The sequence below is a fragment of the Microcaecilia unicolor genome, chromosome 1 (genome assembly GCF_901765095.1).
Source record: "Microcaecilia unicolor chromosome 1, aMicUni1.1, whole genome shotgun sequence".
Taxonomy (NCBI): domain Eukaryota; kingdom Metazoa; phylum Chordata; class Amphibia; order Gymnophiona; family Siphonopidae; genus Microcaecilia; species Microcaecilia unicolor.
Genome location: NC_044031.1, coordinates 629,635,842 through 629,654,597, shown reverse-complemented (window position 1 = coordinate 629,654,597; position 18,756 = coordinate 629,635,842). Strand labels below are relative to the sequence as shown.

At 46.1% G+C, this 18,756-nt stretch overlaps 1 protein-coding gene across 1 annotated transcript in view; it reads right to left on the bottom strand.

Moving 5' to 3' along the window:
• The window catches only part of DGAT1 (diacylglycerol O-acyltransferase 1), a 365,492-nt gene extending 360,485 nt beyond the window's left edge, over positions 1–5,007 (bottom strand). Inside the window, exon 1 of the mRNA XM_030220830.1 lies at positions 4,680–5,007. Coding sequence (XP_030076690.1) covers positions 4,680–4,888 — 209 coding nt within the window. The 5' untranslated portion in view covers positions 4,889–5,007. The remainder of the gene's footprint in view (positions 1–4,679) is intronic.
• Positions 5,008–18,756: the final 13,749 nt, after the last annotated feature.

The following is an 18,756-nucleotide window of genomic DNA, read 5'->3' as shown; positions in this document are numbered from 1 at the left end:
ACGGTCCATCTAGCCAATCCAGGTCACAAGTACCTGGCAGAATCCCAAATAATAGCAACTTCTATGCTATCAATCCCATGGCAAGAAGTGGCTTCCCCATGTCCATCTCAATAACAGAATATAGACTTCTTCAGGAACCTGTCCAAACCTTTTTTAAACCCAGATACACTAACCGCTGTTACCACATCATCCAGCAACAAGTTCCAGAGCTTAACTATTCTTTGAATGAAAAAATATTTCCTCATATTTGTTTTAAAAGTATTTTCATGTAATTTCATTGAGTGTCCCCTGTTCTGAAAGAGTGAAAAATCGATTAACTTTTAAATGTTCTATTCCACTCAGGATTTTGTAGACCTCAATCATATCCCCTCTCAGCAGTTTCTTTTCCAAGCTTAAGAAGCCTAATCTGTTTAGCCTTTATCCCCATTATAATTTTGGTCGCTCTTATTTGAACCTTTTCTAATTCCACTATATCCTTTTCGAGATAAGGAGACCAGAACTGCACGCAATACGCAAGGTGAGGTCACACCAAGGTGCAATATAAATAAATATTATTCTTGGTCTTATTTTGCATCCCTTCCCTAACAATTCCTAGCATCCCCTTTGCTTTTCTGGACACCACCACATACTAGGTAGATTTCAGCCTTTTTTTCTACAATACCTAAGTCTTTTTCTTGAGTGCTGACTCCTAAAGTGGACCCTAGCATCTGATAACTATGAATCAAACTATCCTTCCCAAAGTGCATCACTTTGCATTTGTCTACATTAAAATTCATGTACCATTTGGATGCCCAGTCTTCCAGTTTCCTAAGATCTTTCTGTAATTTTTCACAATTCACATGCGTTTTGACAAGTTTGAATAGTTTTGTGTCATCTGCCAATTTAATCATCTCACTCGTTGTTCCATTTTCCAGATCATTTATAAATATGTTAAATAGCACCAGTTCCAGTACAGTACAGATCCCTGTGGCACACCACTATTCACTCTCCTCCATTGAGAAAAATGGCCATTTAACCCTACCCTCTGTTTTCTGTCCAATAATCAATCCACAGAAGGACATTTCCTCCTATCCCATGACTTTTTAATTTTCTCAGGAGTCGCTCATGAGGAGCTTTGTCAAAAGGTTTCTGAAAATCCAGATACACTACGTCAACCAGCTCACCTTTACCTACATGTTTATTTACACCTTCAAAGAATTTAAGCAAATTGATGAGGCAAGACTTCCCTTGGCTGAACCCATACTGACTCTGTCCCATTAAACCATGTTTGTCTATATGTTCCATAATTTTATTCTTTATAAGTTTCCACTATTTTGCCTGGCACTGAAGTCAGGCTTCCCTGTCTGTAATATCTCAGGTCACCCCTCCCTATTTAAAATCAGCATTCAATCTATAGTTAAGTTTCAAGTTTACATTTATTTAATATACCGCTTCAACAGTAAAAGCCACCTGGGCGGTTCACAAATTACAATAATTAATGAATAGGGAAAGGAACTAAAAATGCAATAAGAAAGAGAAATAAGAAAGTAAGGGAAAAAGAGGCAGGCTTGGACAAAGTATACAGAAAAGGAAACTACACAGAACGGCTGTAATTGTTCCAACTCAGCCAAAATTGAGAAATGCATCACGGAACAGGTTATGTCTTTAGGTCAGATTTAAATTTATCAAGCCTGTGTTCCAATCGCAGGCAAGATGACAAGGAGTTCCAGAGTTCCGGTCCAATTAAACTAAATAGCTTCACTCGGATGGTGTTGAGATGGATCTGTTTGAATGAGGAAGCAGACAGCAAATTTTCAGCTGAAGAACGAATACTCTTACCTGGGATAGGTAAGGTGGTTGGCCTGAATGCAGTACAAACTTATAACGATGAGTAATTGGCAACCAATGCTCATTCTTGAAGTGAAATGTAATGTGGTCATATTTACATAAGTTTGTCAATAATCGCACAGCAGAGTTGGAGACGACGAAGGTTATAGGTTGTAGTACCTTGAAGAAGAGTACTACAATAATCCAACCGCGAAATGATCAAGGATTGAATAATGATCCTGAGAGCCGAGGCAGTGGAGAGATGACGGACAGGATAAAAGGTTATGGGTTGAAATGCCTTGAAGAAGAGTGCTACAATAATCCAACCGCAAAATGACCAAGGAATGAATAATGATCCTGAGAGCCAAGGCAGTGGAGAGATGACGGACAGGATAAATCAAATGCAATCTATAGTAATAGGATTTTATCAATGTGAAAGTAAAGTGTCCCATCCAGGGTTACTATCTAAGCAATAGGAATACCTGACATCATAATAATGCGTGCAAGCTGTGGCACTGCCAAAAGGGCTGATTTATCTGGATCGAGTTTTAGCTTATGATCCTTTAACCTGGCAGCTATGCAATCTAAAGTGAGAGTTAAGCAAGATTTCCAGGGCTTTAAGCTCTTGAACTCACTGCCTGAGCAAGTGGTAAAAGCAGTTAATGTAAGTGAGTTTACAAAAAGGTTTGCTTGTTTCTCCAGTAATGTCAGTAGGGTTTAATATTAAATTGAATGTTGTAGCCAGGGTTGCCAGATACGAAAAATTTTCCCCACCCAACTTAACATATTAAATACTCAGAGCACCAACACCTTCTGACAAAGCAAGAGCAGCACTCCTAAATAAGATCTTCAAATGGTTAGCAGGCTTTGATCCTATAGAAATTATGAAACCTCTACAAAACTAACTCTGCTCTCACTTTGGATTTAACTATTCAGACACTAGAATGTGTTTTCAATCACTATGGAGCCCTTTTACTAAAGCTAAGCGCGTTAACACAATTAGCACATGCTAAATGCCAAGAAGCTCATTTTATACCTATTCTTAGCATTTAGCACACACTAAGCTTTAGTTAAAGGGCCCCTATATTAAAGTTCAAGAAATAGGCAAAAGCTTTAGTTTTAATTTTTAAAATGGCATCTTAATCAAAAAGAAGAACTTGATTCTTGTTTTACTACTTATTGTACCAGTACAGAGCCCCTTTACCCTAAAATCGCCACTAGTTAGTTCTAATGTGCCAGACACACACAGCAATACAAACTGCACAAAGAGCATCTCTGCACCATGGAGTTTAAAGTCTGTTATGTACATTATTAATTTTGACTAAACAGAATCTATGAGAAAAATAAGTGGGAAGAGCAGAGGCAGGAACTGGCAAAGGTGGAGATGAAACAGATAAGAGGAATCTGCCCTGATGAGCAGAGTTCATAAGGAAGAGCACAAGGAGAGAGAACAGAAATCAAATGAGAAGCTGTACAGTGAAAATAGTTCAGGTTAGGCTTATGGAAGCAGTGGTGACCAAGGCAAGACAATAAAAGGAATGGTTACTCTTTGAGAGTGAGGGAAAGGGGGTCACTAAGTTATGTTCTATTTGATGATCTGATATATTGACCTATTTTTATTTATGGTTTGTGTTTTCTTAATCTCAGGCATCTATAACCAGTTGAATCACAAATTGTTTACAAAAAGAAAATCTGCTTTGAACCAAACAATACAGACGACAGTACAAAAATATAAAATAAACCCACACACATCACTTGTTCTAAAGGCAGGTAATGAGCCTAGTGGTTAGAAGGGCAAGCCAATAACTGGAGAAGGGCTCAAACCCCACTAGCACTGCTTGTGATCTTGAGCAAGTCACTCAACCCAAGACCACTCCAAGCTATAGTTACCTGTGCAACTTGCTTACTGATGCCCCTGTCCAGTACACCCACCTCAACACTGCCAATAAAAGGAAACAGTGGCCTGGGAGTAATTCTTATGCCCTTTCCTATTTGTGCCCTGCATGGCCACACTGTTCATACAGTACAGCACTAATTTAACCCTCCAATGCCTCAAATGCAGACTTAGATTATAAGCCCTCCAGAGAAAATGGAAATACCTGGCATTCCTTAATGTCATTTGACCTGAATTACTACTGAAAAACATGAGCTAAATCTAAAAAAGTGTAGACAGATGTATTTGTAGGTGAGTAAGAGAAACTTGAACTGAATACAGAATTGGATGGAGAGCCAATGTAATAATTCGAGAATGGTGATATGCAAAGAAGGATAGAGAGCAAAATAACATCAAGGTCATGGTCCATGTGAACTAGAAGGATGCAAGCACTAGCAGGCAGAAAAAAAAAAAGAGGAAAGCAGAAGTTCCTTTTCACCATGTTAAGTTGAGGTGCTGGGGAAGGAGGCCGTACTGTACTGTGGATAAGGAGAAGAAGGGAGTTGGGTTAAGTGCAGGAGCTGATGTGCTATGAAGAGGGGAAGAGGTAGAGATACAGCTGGTGTAATCAAGATGTTCTGGTACCAGGGGATCAGTTACATCAAGAGCGTAGATGTACTGGAGTGGACATGGTGTGAATATGGGGAAATTCTGGGAGGGTGTCTAAATGGGGACAGTGAGGGGGATATGGTGAGAGATGGGGGTGCCACAGAGGGTGAGCAGGAGAGTGAGTCGAGTTGCTCTGGTGCCAGCCAGCGGCTGAGTTAAGGGAAGGCTGTGAACGTGCAGGGAAAGTGACTAAGAGACTAGCAGAAGGGAGACGGGTGGATAAGTGCAATTGGGGTTCCAGAGGCGGAGTTAAACGGGGCAGTTGGGACTAGCTGGAGAGGAAAGTTGAGTTGCTCCGGTAGCGGGGTGTCCCGTCCCCGCCCTCTCTCACCTGAACTGGTTGTCGGAGGGGCGGGCGGCTTGGCTCTGAGCTGGACAGGGCTCTCCTCTCTCCCTCCCATTCTCTGCCAGGGATTTCCTCCTACTGAGAGTCTCTTCCTCCGCATCCTCCAGTTCAGCGACACTCGAGGTACTCAACGGCCGACTGCCGGTCTTTTTCCTGCGGCCCAATCCCGCCGCTCCGGCTCCCCGTTCTCCCATAGTGTTCACAACACAAGCCGATTCCGAACGCGCGCAGTCCCGTCCCGGGGTCACGCACACAGCCACGCGCTACTAGCGTAACTGCCAAAGATAGCGTTGGCCCAGGCCACCCACTCACTCTACCCCGCCCCTACAGACACGTCACCAACTCCCATCCAGTCACGCCTACTACACACCTCAAGCACCCATCTCTACCTCTCCGTCCGCGACCTGTGAGCCACGCCCACTGCTTCTTCGCTGTCATTGGCCTCTAGTTCCAACCACACCATGCCCACTGCCTGCCCTCCGCCCCACCCAAGAAGGGAGACCCCCACTTCCGAGCCACTCCTTTCCCTCCCACATCCCCATCTTTAAGGGACGCTCACTAGTAGTACCCGCTTCATCCATCATTACCAGCTCCGAGCTGCGCCCACTGTGTGATCCCTGATCTACTGCCACCACGCCCATTGCCTACCCTTTGCCCTTGTTCACTTTCTCCATGGACAGAGATCATCTAGCCACACAACTGAAGTTACTCCCTGACCCTGGTGCCATAACTGACCCGGCCCAGCCGCCCATCCACAAGGAAGTTAGGTTGAGAACAGGAGACGGCACGACACTAGGCTAGCCAGCCTATTATATGGGTTGGTCAGTAGGCGGAGTCACAACTTTATACACAAAACAATAGCAAACGCTAATGAAAGCAATACTACTACTACTACTAGTAGTACTACTTATCATTTCTAAGGTTATTGGAAATAACGGACTGCCTATGCGTGGCCAATCTGTAAAAAGTCAAAAGCTGTACCTGTTGGATAGGCAATGCCTTAAAAGGTGGAGGACTAAATATTTTTTTTATTTTTAATTATTTGAATGAATCCCATATCTACTATAATAATTTCCACCTCCAACGTTCTGAAGCTGACTCCGTGGCTTTACTGACGTGAAGGGTTCGTAAGGTTCGTCAGTCTGTCACCATCTATCTCTGTCCCACCCTCGCGTCAAAACGTGATGAGGGCGGAACTGAGAGGCAAGGCAACCAACCAACGAACGAAAATAATTGTAAGCGCGCCTGCGAACCGCCTACCCTCTCTGTGTCTCGCGGTAGTCGTTCGTTGGTTTTTAGCAGCCGAGCGAGCAAAGAACTCAGCAAACAAGAAAGGTGGTGTGGCGGTGAAAGCCACACGGAAATATCTGACAGCTGCATATGCGGAGACAAGACCAGGAGGCAAACTTTATGCGTCAGCCCCACAGTTGCCTCTCAATGTGTGTGAGTGAGACAGTATGAGGGAGCTCCTGCTGGCTGTGGGTCAGGCCAGGACTTAGCTGGTGGACAGGAGAAGCACTGTGGTAGGGTGGGAGCAGGGGTGTGCTGGTAAATTTTTAACAACAGGCTCTTTCTCCGGACGTAGCCAGCTCTGCAGTTGGAAGGGCCAGGGGTGGCCGGGGGGAATGAGGGGGAGCAACACTTGCCTCTCTCCTCCCTCACTTCGTGCGGGCACACTAGGCATACCTTTGCTGGCAGCCAATAAATGGACTGCCACCACTCCCAATGTCTTGCTCTGAGCAGCATGCTGAAACTTCTCACACATGCTGGAGAAGTCCCAGCCTGCTGCTCAGAGCTGGAAACAAGGAGCGGGGAGCAGCAGCAGTCTACTTACTTGGAAAAATGTTGGCAAGACAATTGACTGGTTCAGATGGAACTCCGACACCACCTTTGGGAAGAACTTAGGGTGCATGTGGAGGACTACTCTGTTATGATGAAATTTAAGATAAGGAGTATGAACCACTAGAGCATGAAGCTCACTGACCCTACGAGCTGAAGTAACAGCCACCAAGAAAATGACCTTCCAGGTCAAGTACCGTATTTTTCGGACTATAAGACGCACCGGACCATAAGACGCACCTAGGTTTTAGAGGAGGGAAATAGGAAAAAAAAAATTTTCCTCTTTCCCTCCTCTAAAACCTAGGTGCTCCGGTGCGTCTTGTCCGGGTTTTGGACCTCCGTCCCGTACTTACAGGATTCCGTGTTCCCTGGTGGTCTAGTGACGTCGGGGCAGGAAAGAGCCCCCTCTTTCCTGCCCATCGCGCTGCTCTCCGTGCTTCTCAATGCTTTCCGACGGTCTCGGCGAGATTCAAAATGGCCGCCGAGATTCTCGGCGGCCATTTTGAATCTCGCCGAGACCGTCGGAAAGCATTGAGAAGCACGGAGAGCAGCGCGATGGGCAGGAAAGAGGGGGCTCTTTCCTGCCCCGACGTCACTAGACCACCAGGGAACATGGAATCCTGTAAGTACGGAACGGAGGTCAAAAAACGCTACCTTCGGACTATAAGACGCACCCCCCATTTTCCTCCCAAATTTTGGGGGAAAAAAGTGCGTCTTATAGTCCGAAAAATACGGTACTTCAGATGGGTGAGAACGACATTGAGATCCCATGACACTGGAGGAGGTTTGACAGGGGGCTTTGACGAAAGCAAACCTCTCATGAAGCGAACAACTAAAAGCTGTCCAGAGATAGGCTGACCTTCTACACGTTGATAGTAAGCACTAATCGCACTAAGGTGAACTCTTACGGAGTTGGTCTTGAGACCAGACTCTGATAAATGCAGAAGGTATTCAAGCAGGGTCTGTGTAGGACAAGAAAAGGGATCTAGGGCCCTGCTGTCACACCAGACGGCAAACCTCTTCCATTTAAAAGAGTAACATCTTTTAGTGGAATCTTTCCTGGAAGCAAGCAAGACTCTGGAGACACCCTCAGAAAGACCCAAGGAGGCGAATTCTAAGCTCTCAACATCCAGGCCATGAGAACCAGAGACTGGAGGTTGGGATGTAGAAGCGCCCCCTCGTTCTGAGTAATGCGAGTTGGAAAACACTCCAATCTCCACGGTTCTTCGGAGGACAACTCCAGAAGAAGAGGGAACCAAATCTGACGCGGCCAGAAGGGAGAGATCAGAATCATGGTTCCACGATCTTGTTTGAGTTTCAGCAAAGTCTTCCCCACGAGAGGTATGAGAGGGTACGCATACAGAAGGCCTGTCCCCCAATGAATGAGGAAGGCATCCGATGCTAGCCTGCCGTGGGCCTGAAGTCTAGAACAGAACTGAGGGACCTTGTGATTGAGTTGAGTGGCAAAAAGATCCACCGAGGGGGTGCCCCACTCTCGGAAAATCTTTCTGGCTACAGCCATGTTCAGCGACAACTCGTGAGGTTGCATTATCCTGCTCAACCTGTCGGCCAGACTGTTGTTTACACTGGCTAGATAAATGGCTTGGAGAAACATGCTGTGTTGGCGAGCCCAAAGCCACATCTGCATGGCCTCCTGACACAGAGGGCGAGATCCGGTACCTACTACTACTACTACTTAGCATTTCTATAGTGCTGCCAGGGTTACGCAGCGCTGTACAAGTTTAAACATGGGGAAGGACAGTCCCTGCTCAAGAGAGCTTACAATCTAAAGGTAAAAACTATGTAGTCAGTGTAGGTATCAGGAATGGGAAGGTGGTTAGGCACCAAAAGCAAGGGAGAAGAGATGGGCCTTGAGTAAGGACTTGAAAATGGGCAGGGAGGGCGCATGGCGTATGGGCTCAGGAAGTCTGTTCCAGGCATAAGGTGATGCTAGGCAGAAGGGGCGGAGTCTGGAGTTAGCGGTGGTGGAGAAGGGTACAGAAAGGAGTGATTTGTCCTGAGAGCGGAGGTTACGGGTGGGAACATATGGGGAGAGGAGGGTAGAGAGGTAATGGGGGGCTGCAGATTGAGTGCACTTGAAGGTCAATAGGAGAAGCTTGAACTGTATACGGTAGCGGATCGGGAGCCAGTGAAGTGACTTGAGGAGAGGGGTGATATGAGAGTATCGGTTCGCGCGGTAGATAAGATGTGCGGCGGAATTTTGGACAGATTGAAGGGGGGATAGGTGGCTAAGCGGGAGGCGAAGGTTGCAATAGTCAAGACGAGAGGTAACGAGCGAGTGGTACCCCCTTGCTTGTTTGTGTAGTACATCGCAACCTGATTGTCTGTTTGTATCAGAATAATTTGGTTGGATAGCCGATCTCTGAAAGCCTTTAGAACGTTCCAGATCGCTCGCAACTCCAGGAGGTTGATCTGAAGACACTTTTCCTGAAGGGACCAAGCTCCTTGAGTATGAAGCCCATCTACATGCGCTCCCCACCCTAGGAGGGATGCATCCGTCGTCAGCACTTTTTTTGTCTGAGGAATTTGGAATGGGCGACCCAAAACCAGATTGGATCGAATTGTCCACCACTGAAGGGAATTCCGAAAGTCGGTGGACAGCTGGATCACATCCTCTAGATCCCCTGTAGCTTGATACCACTGGGAAGCTAGGGTCCTCTGAGCTGATCTCATGTGAAGATGTGACATGGGAGTTACATGAACTGTGGAAGCCATGTGCCCCAGAAGTCTCAACATCTGCCGACTGTGATCTGTTGAGATGCTTGAACCTTGGAGACCAGAGACAGAAGGTTGTCTGCTCTTGGCTCGGAAAGATAGGCACAAGCTGTCTTCGTGCACAACAGAGCCCCTATGAATTCCAATTTTTGAACCGGGTGAAGATGGGACTTTGGGTAATTGATGACAAACCCTAGTAGCTCCAGCACTTGAATAGTCATCCGCATGGACTGTAAAGCTCCTTCCTGGGAGGTGCTCTTCACCAGCCATTCATCGAGATAAGGGAACACATGCACTCCCAGTCTGCGTAGAGACGCTATAACAACTGCCAGGCACTTGGTAAATACCCTGGGTGCAGATGCCAAGCCAAAAGGCAGCACACAGTACTGAAAATGCTGCGTTCCCAGCCAAAACCGCAGATACTTCCTGTGAGCTGGAAGTATCAAGATGTGAGTATAAGCATCCTTTAAGTCCAGAGAGCATAGCCAATCGTTTTCCTGAATCATGGGAAGAAGGGTGTCCAGGGAAAGCATCCTGAACTTTTCTGGAACCAGATATTTGTTCAGGCCCCTTAGGTCTAGGATGGGACGCATCCCCCGTTTTCTTTTCCACAAGAAAGTACCTGGAATAGAATTCCAGCCCTTCCAGCCCTGGTGGAACGGGCTCGACCGCATTGGTGCTGAGAAGGGCGGAGAGTTCCTCTGCAAGTACTTGCCTGTGTTGAGAGCTGAAGGACTGAGCTCTCGGTGGGCAATTTGGAGGTTTGGATTCCAGATTGAGGATGTATCCTAACTGGACTATTTGAAGAACCCACCGGTTGGAGGTTATTAGAGGCCACCTTTGGTTATTAGAGGCACGGACACATTTACAGTGGCTATGCTCAACTGGAGCCAGTCAAAAACCCGTCCCTGGTTTTTGCTGGGGAGCTGCAGGGGCCTGTTTTGGCGCACGCTGTTGACGAGAATGAGCATGCTGTGGCAGAGCCTGAACCGGCTGTCAAGAAGCAGGAGTGTACTTACGGCCTCTAGAGGCGTAGGGTGCACTTCTCTTCCCTTTAAAAAACTTCCTAGATGAGGAAGCGGATGCAGAAGGTGCCCCGTGGGAGAGAGAGTCCATAGCGTTGTCACGCTGATAGAGATGATCAATCAACTCCTCAACCTTCTCACCGAAAAGATGATTCCCCCCCGGCAAGGGATATCAGCAATCTTCTGCTGAGTTTGTTCCTCCAGGTTAGAGGCACGCAGCCATGAGAATCTGCGCATCACTATACCCATAGCAGAAAATCTGGATGTCACGTCGCAAATATCGTAAATGCCCCTAGACAGGAATTTGCGACACGCCTTCTGCTGCCTGACCACTTGACAAAAAGGCTCGGCCTACTCCGGTGGGAGCGCATCAACCAAGCTCTCAAGCTGCCTCACTGAGTTCCGCAAATGAATGCTCGTGAAGAGCTGGTATGATTTAATTTTGGATGCTAGCATGCCAGCCTCATACGTCTTCCTCCCAAAAGAATCCAAGGTTCTATGTTCTCGCCCCGGGGGCGCCGAGGCAAAGTTCCTAGAACTCTTGGCTCTTCTGAGAGCGGAATCCACCACCGCAGAATCATGGGGCAACTGAGGCCGGACAAAACTTGGTTCCCCGTGGATCCGATACTGGGATTCAGCCTTCTTGGGGATAGTTGGGCATGAAAGAGGCTTCTCCCAGTTCCTCATCAGCACTTCCCTGAGTGTAACATGAAAAGGAGCTGTGGTAGAAGACTTAGGTGGAGATGGATAATCCAGGACCTCGAGCATCTTGGCCCTGGGCTCATCCACAGTCTCCACAGGGAAGGGAATGGCCTCAGACATTTCCCGCACAAAAGATGAAAAAGACAAGCTCTCCGGAGGGGAGAGCTGCCTCTGAGATGAGGGGGTTGAATCAGATGGAAGACCTAGAGAATCCTCGGCAGAGAAAACTCCATGACCCCCATCTTCATCAGATGAGCCATCATCGGATAGGGCTAGAAACTCAAAGAGCAGCCCGGATCCGAGCCCATCTCAACATGGAGGTGCGGTGCCCTCGATGACCGTGTCGAGAAGTCGACTCCCTAGGAGACTCCGGTGAAGCTTCCTCCACCGAAGGCAATGGAAAGTCGACCCGGGAGGCTACCGACCCCGATACCGGAAGCGGTACCGGAGAAGGGGACCTCACCACCAGCGAAAGGCACGATGCCGCAGGAGCTTCCGGCACCATCGGTACCGGGAGCAAATGGTGCAGCACCGCTTCCATAAAATCAGGAAAAATAGCCTTGATGCGCTCATCTACAGAAGCTGTCAGAGAAGGCTGCAGTGTCGGTGCGGGCTTCAGAGGCAGAATCTGCAGAGCCTGGGGAGCCGGTACCGGGCTGCCAGACGACCTACGCATTGATACCTCCATGACAGAGGGAGAGCGATCCTTTCGGCATCGACGCTTCTCGGGTGCCGAATGCCTCAACGACCCGGAGCTCGCAGTACCGTGTCGAGAAGGAGAATGATGACGGTGCTTCTTGGCCTTCACCTGATGCCCGTCATCGAGACTCCTCGGTACCGGTGAGGAAGACGTGGAATCCACACGCTTCCTTGGGGCCGGGTGCGATAGAGGTCGGTCCCGGGAGGCCTGCAAAGCAGGAGGCACGAGGCAGGTGGAGACCCGCTCGATGCATCACTGCTCCCAGCGTGCATCGGTCTTTTAGCAGACTGTACCCGGTCTCACGATGCCAACGCTACCTTCGACGTCGACGGTACCGATGTCGACGCCGAGGTACCGGACCCAAAAAGCTTTTCTCTTTGGGCATCTCTAGAGAGCTGAGTGCGCTTTTTCATTTTTAGGCACAACTTACTGCTTTCCTGAAGATGGTTGGTCCCAAGGCACTGAAGGCACCAGGAATGTGGATCAGTGCCAGAGATGGTCCGGTTGCAGTGGGCGCATGGCTTGAAGCCGCTGGGCATCTTTGATGACATCGCGGGGAAAATCGCCTCTGCAAAATCAAAGGATGCGATTGTGTCAGAAAAAAAGACACAAAAAAAGGGAAAAATACCCGATTGAGCGACCTAAGAACGGTCGTAACGAAAAGAGAACGGAAACTTAGAAAACGAAAAAACTAAGAAATAAAGGAACTAAAATGTTGTTTTTTTTAACACAAACCCTCGAAAAGGGTAAGAACGAACTTCGCAGAGAAGAGAAAAGAACTTCCACTCCGGAGGGCTAGAGAACGCGAAGCGCTGGTTACAGAACTCCGTGTCTCCTCATACGCGGAAAAGAAAGAACTGAGGAGCGTGACCGCGCGACGGGTGGGAAATCGTGTACGTGGCAGGTGCCTCGCGCAGTAGAACACTCCAGAAGAGACTTCTATGATTTTTTGCTTAAATCCTCCGGGGGCCGACGTGACGTCACCCATATGTGAGAATATCAGCCTGCTTGTCCTCGGAGAAAAGGTGTTATTTGGTAGAATGAGATTCATGTAAGGTGTTATTGTGGTAGAATGAAATTCATGTAAGGTGTTATTGTGGTAGAATGAGGTTAATGTAAGGTAGGTATAATGGGGGATTTAGGGAGGAAGAGGGGAGTTGGGGTATTGGGGTACGTCCATTCCAACCCCCGGTTTCATTGTGTTGCAGGTCCTCAGGTGTTACATTGGCCACTCTCCAGTTTTAATGGCAGGTTTCATATTACTAACAGCAGATCAGCAATTTCATGCTTGAGTTCTTTCAGTACCCTTGGATGTATGCCATCTGGTTCAGGTGATTTACTACTCTTTAATTGGTCGATTTGGCTCAGTACGTCTTCCAGGTTAATTGAGATTTCTTTCAGTTCCTTCACATCGTCACCCTTGAAAACCACTTCCAGTTCAGGTAGGCCTCTTACATCTTCTTCTGTAAAGACCGAAGCAATTAATTCATTCGGTTTATCCACTATGGCCTTGTCCTCCCTGAGTGCCCCTTTTGCTCCTTCATGATCAAACGGTCCTACAGATTCACTTGCAGGCTCTTTACATAAGTACATAAGTAGTGCCATACTGGGAAAGACCAAAGGTCCATCTAGCCCAGCATCCTGTCACCGACAGTGGCCAATCCAGGTCAAGGGCACCTGGCACGCTCCCCAAACGTAAAAACATTCCAGACAAGTTATACCTAAAAATGCGGAATTTTTCCAAGTCCATTTAATAGCGGTCTATGGACTTGTCCTTTAGGAATCTATCCAACCCCTTTTTAAACTCCGTCAAGCTAACCGCCCGTACCACGTTCTCCGGCAACGAATTCCAGAGTCTAATTACACGTTGGGTGAAGAAAAATTTTCTCCGATTCGTTTTAAATTTACCACACTGTAGCTTCAACTCATGCCCTCTAGTCCTAGTATTTTTGGATAGCGTGAACAGTCGCTTCACATCCACCCGATCCATTCCACTCATTATTTTATACACTTCTATCATATCTCCCCTCAGCCGTCTCTTCTCCAAGCTGAAAAGCCCTAGCCTTCTCAGCCTCTCTTCATAGGAAAGTCGTCCCATCCCCACTATCATTTTCGTCGCCCTTCGCTGTACCTTTTCCAATTCTACTATATCTTTTTTGAGATACGGAGACCAGTACTGAACACAATACTCCAGGTGCGGTCGCACCATGGAGCGATACAACGGCATTATAACATCCGCACACCTGGACTCCATACCCTTCCTAATAACACCCAACATTCTATTCGCTTTCCTAGCCGCAGCAGCACACTGCTTCTGATATACCTGAAAACATTGTTACTGTGAGATTTAACCTCTGTGGCAAGTTTCCCTTCATATTATCTTTTTGCCTTCCTTATCAATGCTTTGCATCTGACCGGCCTTTCACTTGGGAAGTAGCCTCTCTTGAATGCTTCAGGTACATCAAACATGAAGCTGGGGTCATTTCTGCTCTTTGCCAAACCTTGGATGAACTTCAAAAAGACAGTGAAAGGAGGAAACCTTTCTTGGTCATCCTTTTTATACTTGGCGCCTACTAATAACCATTTTTCCTCTTATGTCATATGGCAACTTTGATATAATCTCTTTCACGTCCCAAGCTGTATCCAAGTATTACACGCCAGGAAGGTTTGGACTCTCTCCCATATTTCTTTCAAACCTCTCAAGAGGTCATGCAAATATGCATCCAGTAATCTGTTTACACAATTGGCTGACTCATTTCCCACCCACTTTCTCATCAGGTTCAACTCTTGTGTTAGAGTGAGCTTCATAATTGCTGTGGCATCATTAAAGTTAGATTTCCACCCTCTATATTTTTCTGGGCAGTCATTGAACTGGTAAAGCCTCATTTTCACCATCATTCTGCGAGCCATGTATTTTGCTGGTAGTAGGTGTCTGACGCTGGCTGTGTGCTGGGTTTGCTCTGAAGTCAGGCATGGAGTGTGGTTGGGTCAGGTGGCTCTTACTTAATCACAGAGCATTTTGCTGGGTGTAACTGCTCAACTTTTATCTGAGACCAGTTCCTGGATAACGCCAGAGTCTGTGGTTGAAATTAAGCATTTCCCTTGGTGCGCTTTCCCAGAGTGAGAGCCAGTGGTAGTGCATCCATATGAATGTGAGCGTGTGAATCACTGTGGTGATGGTTCACCTTCATGGTGCGCTTTGCCTTAGGCTTGCTTCTTTCAGGTAAGCAAGGCTCTGGTGTGGAGGAACGTGATTGCTCAGAATCTGATGACACTTCTGAGTCAGATTGACTGTACGCTTTTGTGAGCCAAGGTATGGGCCTTCAAATATGATGCTGCTCACTGTGCAGAATCTTCTGCAATGATGCGTTTAAGCTGGATCTCTCGGCCATCCTGCCTTATACCCTTTTCCAGGGCTGTGGCTTCAGCCTGCATGGTGGCTGTTTCTTTTTCTTGCTGGAGCAGCTTCAAGGCAATGTCTAACTCTTTCTTTTGTTCAGGGTTGGCAGCAATGGTGGTTGCAATGGCTTCTTCTATGGCGGCAGCAGCAGTGGCAGCAGCATTAACCTTAGCAGAGGCAGCAGCTACATCAGCCTTGGCTTTAGCAGCATTAGTAACAGCCTCAGTGGCTGCTTTCTCTCCTTCTAATTTCAGTTTCTCAATATCTATGGCTGCCTCTTGTTTACTTTAAAGAACTTTTGATTTGGTAGCCTCGGACTTAGCTCAGACCCAGAGAGCTACATCACCTAGATTTCCAGTGGCCCGATGCCACTGAGAAGCTAGGGCCCACTGGGCTCTCTTGAAATGGAGATGTGCCAAGGTGTGACATGCACTGTTGAGCCATGTGGCCTAGCAATCTCAACAGATACTGAGTTGATACCTGTTGGCTGCTACGAACCTGGTTGGCAGTTGGTAGAGCAGTTGCTCGATCTTGAAGAAGGAAGGCCAGAGCTTGCAGGGTGATTAGCAGGGCTCCTATATACTCTAATTGTTGAACAGGTTGGAGATGTGACTTTGGGTAGTTGATCACAAACCTTAGCAGCTTCAACACTCTGATAGTCCTCCGCATTGATTCTTGAGTATCCTCCTGTAAAGTGCTTTTGACAAGCCAATCATCCAGGTAAGGAAACACATGCACTCCCAGTCTGTTGAACGATGCTGCGATTACTGTAAGACAATTGATGAATAAAAATTTTGGGAGTTTATTTAGATCACTCAAATCGCAGGTCAATTCCTTGATTAAAAATTATTTTTTCTTGTTGTGAAAATTAAGACGAACTAGAAAGATTTTTGAACTCAACAATTTAGACAGGTTCTTCAGAGATTGCAGACCATTCTGATCACACCAATGAGATTAATTTTCTCTTTACATACATACGACAACATCTCCAAATTCTATATAGAGATCAATAGGCTTCTATTGAGGTCAGGATTTTGTTTAACATTTCTTGTATATTGTAAGAGTTTTAAATGGAGACTGCCATGAATATTTGTTATCTCATTTTGAGTTTATGAACAACTTGAGAATTTGAAGGTGGACAAAGCCATGGGACCAGACGGGATCCATCCCAGGATACTAAGGGAGCTCAGAGATGCTCTGGCGGGTCCTCTTAGTTTAATAAATCCTTAGAGATGGAGATGGTTCCGTGGGATTGGAGAAGAGCGGATGTTGTCCCTTTTCACAAAAGTGGTGACAGAGAAGAAGCTGGAAACTACAGGCCAGTAAGCCTCACTTCGGTTATTGGAAAAGTAATGGAAGCTATGCTGAAGGAAAGGATAGTGAATTTCCTGAATCTAATAGGTTACAAGATCCAAGACAGCATGGTTTTACCAAAGGTAAATTGTGTCAAATGAATCTGATTGAATTCTTTGACTGGGTGACCAGGAGGAGGGGGAAATTAAGATGGCGGCACAATAGGACGCGCTGAGAAGCAGCTCCGAAGTTCCGACTGTTTGAAAATTTGCTTGCATTAAGATGCCACATTCTAAAAGAAATGGGTCGACCTACCTCCACTCCTTCATCGCTTCAACCGGGACTCGAGCGCTTTTTCGCGCTGGTTTCCCACGAAAGCAGAGATACGGATCCCATAGCAGGGATCTCTGGGGAAGCAGAGTCCATGCAGGGAGAGGAAATATCTCTCGCTCTCCACCATCTATACTGAAACCTCCTTGTCCGGCGTCGTCGACGATTCCTGGGGAGCAGCAGCAGCCTACCGGAAGTGTTTCGGCTGCGCGCCCCTGTGAGGGGCTGGACTCGTTGAGGGAGATGCGGAGAGCAGAGGCAGGAGCCTTGGAGAAAGAACAGGAGATAAATCTAGGAATGATATGGAAGAAGTTGAATGATATGGATGTAACTTTACAGCAGACATCAGGTGAAGTCCGTGCCTTTAATAATAAGTTAACTGAGTTGAATAATAAAGTGGACTTGATAAAGACAGAGACTGCTGAAAAAGTACTAAATATGCAAAAGAATGTTGATTCTTTACAGGACTTTAAATTAGCTGCGATAAAAGATAATGTTGAGATCCGGAAAAGAATTGAACAGATTGAAAATTTTAATAGGAGACTAAATTTGCATTTGTTGAACTTTCCTAAGTTACTTGGGATTAATCCATACGACATGTTTAAAAGATACCTAAAAGAAGTATTAAAGATGCCTCCAGAAACAGTTCCCCCAATAAATAAGCTATATTATCTTCTTACTCCCAAGGGCGAAAGATCCAGAAAGATCCACTTCAATTGTATCATTGATTTTTGAACAGGATTTAAATAATATAATGAGACTCTACTTAAAAAAATTTAAAGACCTGTTTGGTGGCATTAAGGTACAGATTTTCCCTGATGTCACGAAATCTACCCAACTTAGAAGAATAGCTTTTTTGTCTTTGAAATCTAGAACAATTGCAATAGGAGGGACATTTTTTTTGGCATACCCGTGTAAATGTATCGTAAAGTTGGGTCAGGTTAAGTACACCTTTTATTCACCGGACCATCTTGTATCACTTCTAGATGCAAAACAGCTATAAGTTTAATGTGGGTATTTTGTGCCACTATGTTACTTTTGATGTATTATGTATTATAAATCTTCTCTAACTCTTCTCCCCCCCCCCCCCCCCCATTATTAATGTGGTCTAAGGAGGCAATAAGTATTATATGAAGATGTTATTGAATATTTGCTTGTATATTTCATGTTTGATTGTTCTTCTCAGTGTTATGTTTCTTTGAAGATATATGGCTGTATTTCATTAACAAGAATATTCTTGTTAAAAGTTTAAAACTAATAAACACATTTAAATTGACTGGGTGACCAGAGAATAAGATCAAGGATGTGCGGTAAGTGTAATCTACTTAATTTCAGCAAAGCCTTTGAAACAGTTCCTCATAGGAGGCTCTTGAGTAAACTTGACAAACTGACATTAGGACCCAAAGTGGTGAACTGGATTAGGAACTGGTTGACAGACACCAGGTGGTGGTGGTTAACGGAATTCACCCAGAGAAAGGTGAGTAGTGGAGTGCCTCAAGAATCGGTGCTGGGGCCCATTCTGTTCAATATATTTGTGTGCGACATTGCCGAAGGGTTAGAAGGTAAGGTTTGTCTTTCTGAGGCTAATACCAAGATTTGTATCAGAGTGGACACCCCAGAGGGAGTGGAAAACATGAAAAAGGATCTGCAAAAGTTAGAAGAATGGTCTAATGTTTGGCAAATAAAATTCAATGCAAAGAAGTGCAAACTGATGCACTTAGGGAGTAGAAGTCCAAAGGAGACGTATGCGTTAGGCAGTGAGAGGCTGATATGCACAGACAGGGAGAGGGATCTTGGGGTGATATTATCTGAGGATCTGAAGGCAAAGAAACACAGTGTGACAAGGTGGGATGAACACCGAGGATTTCTAATTAGAGAATGAATGGTATAAAAAGCAAATCTTAAAGGGCTGCATATGCGTTTGCAAGCCAAGTGGTGCTTAGATGGCAACTGTGGCTGTATCAACGAAGGGCAGTGCAGGGCTGGCTTGTACGGTCTGAGTCCCGCATATAGCAATCTGGTTGTAGGATGGGCTGG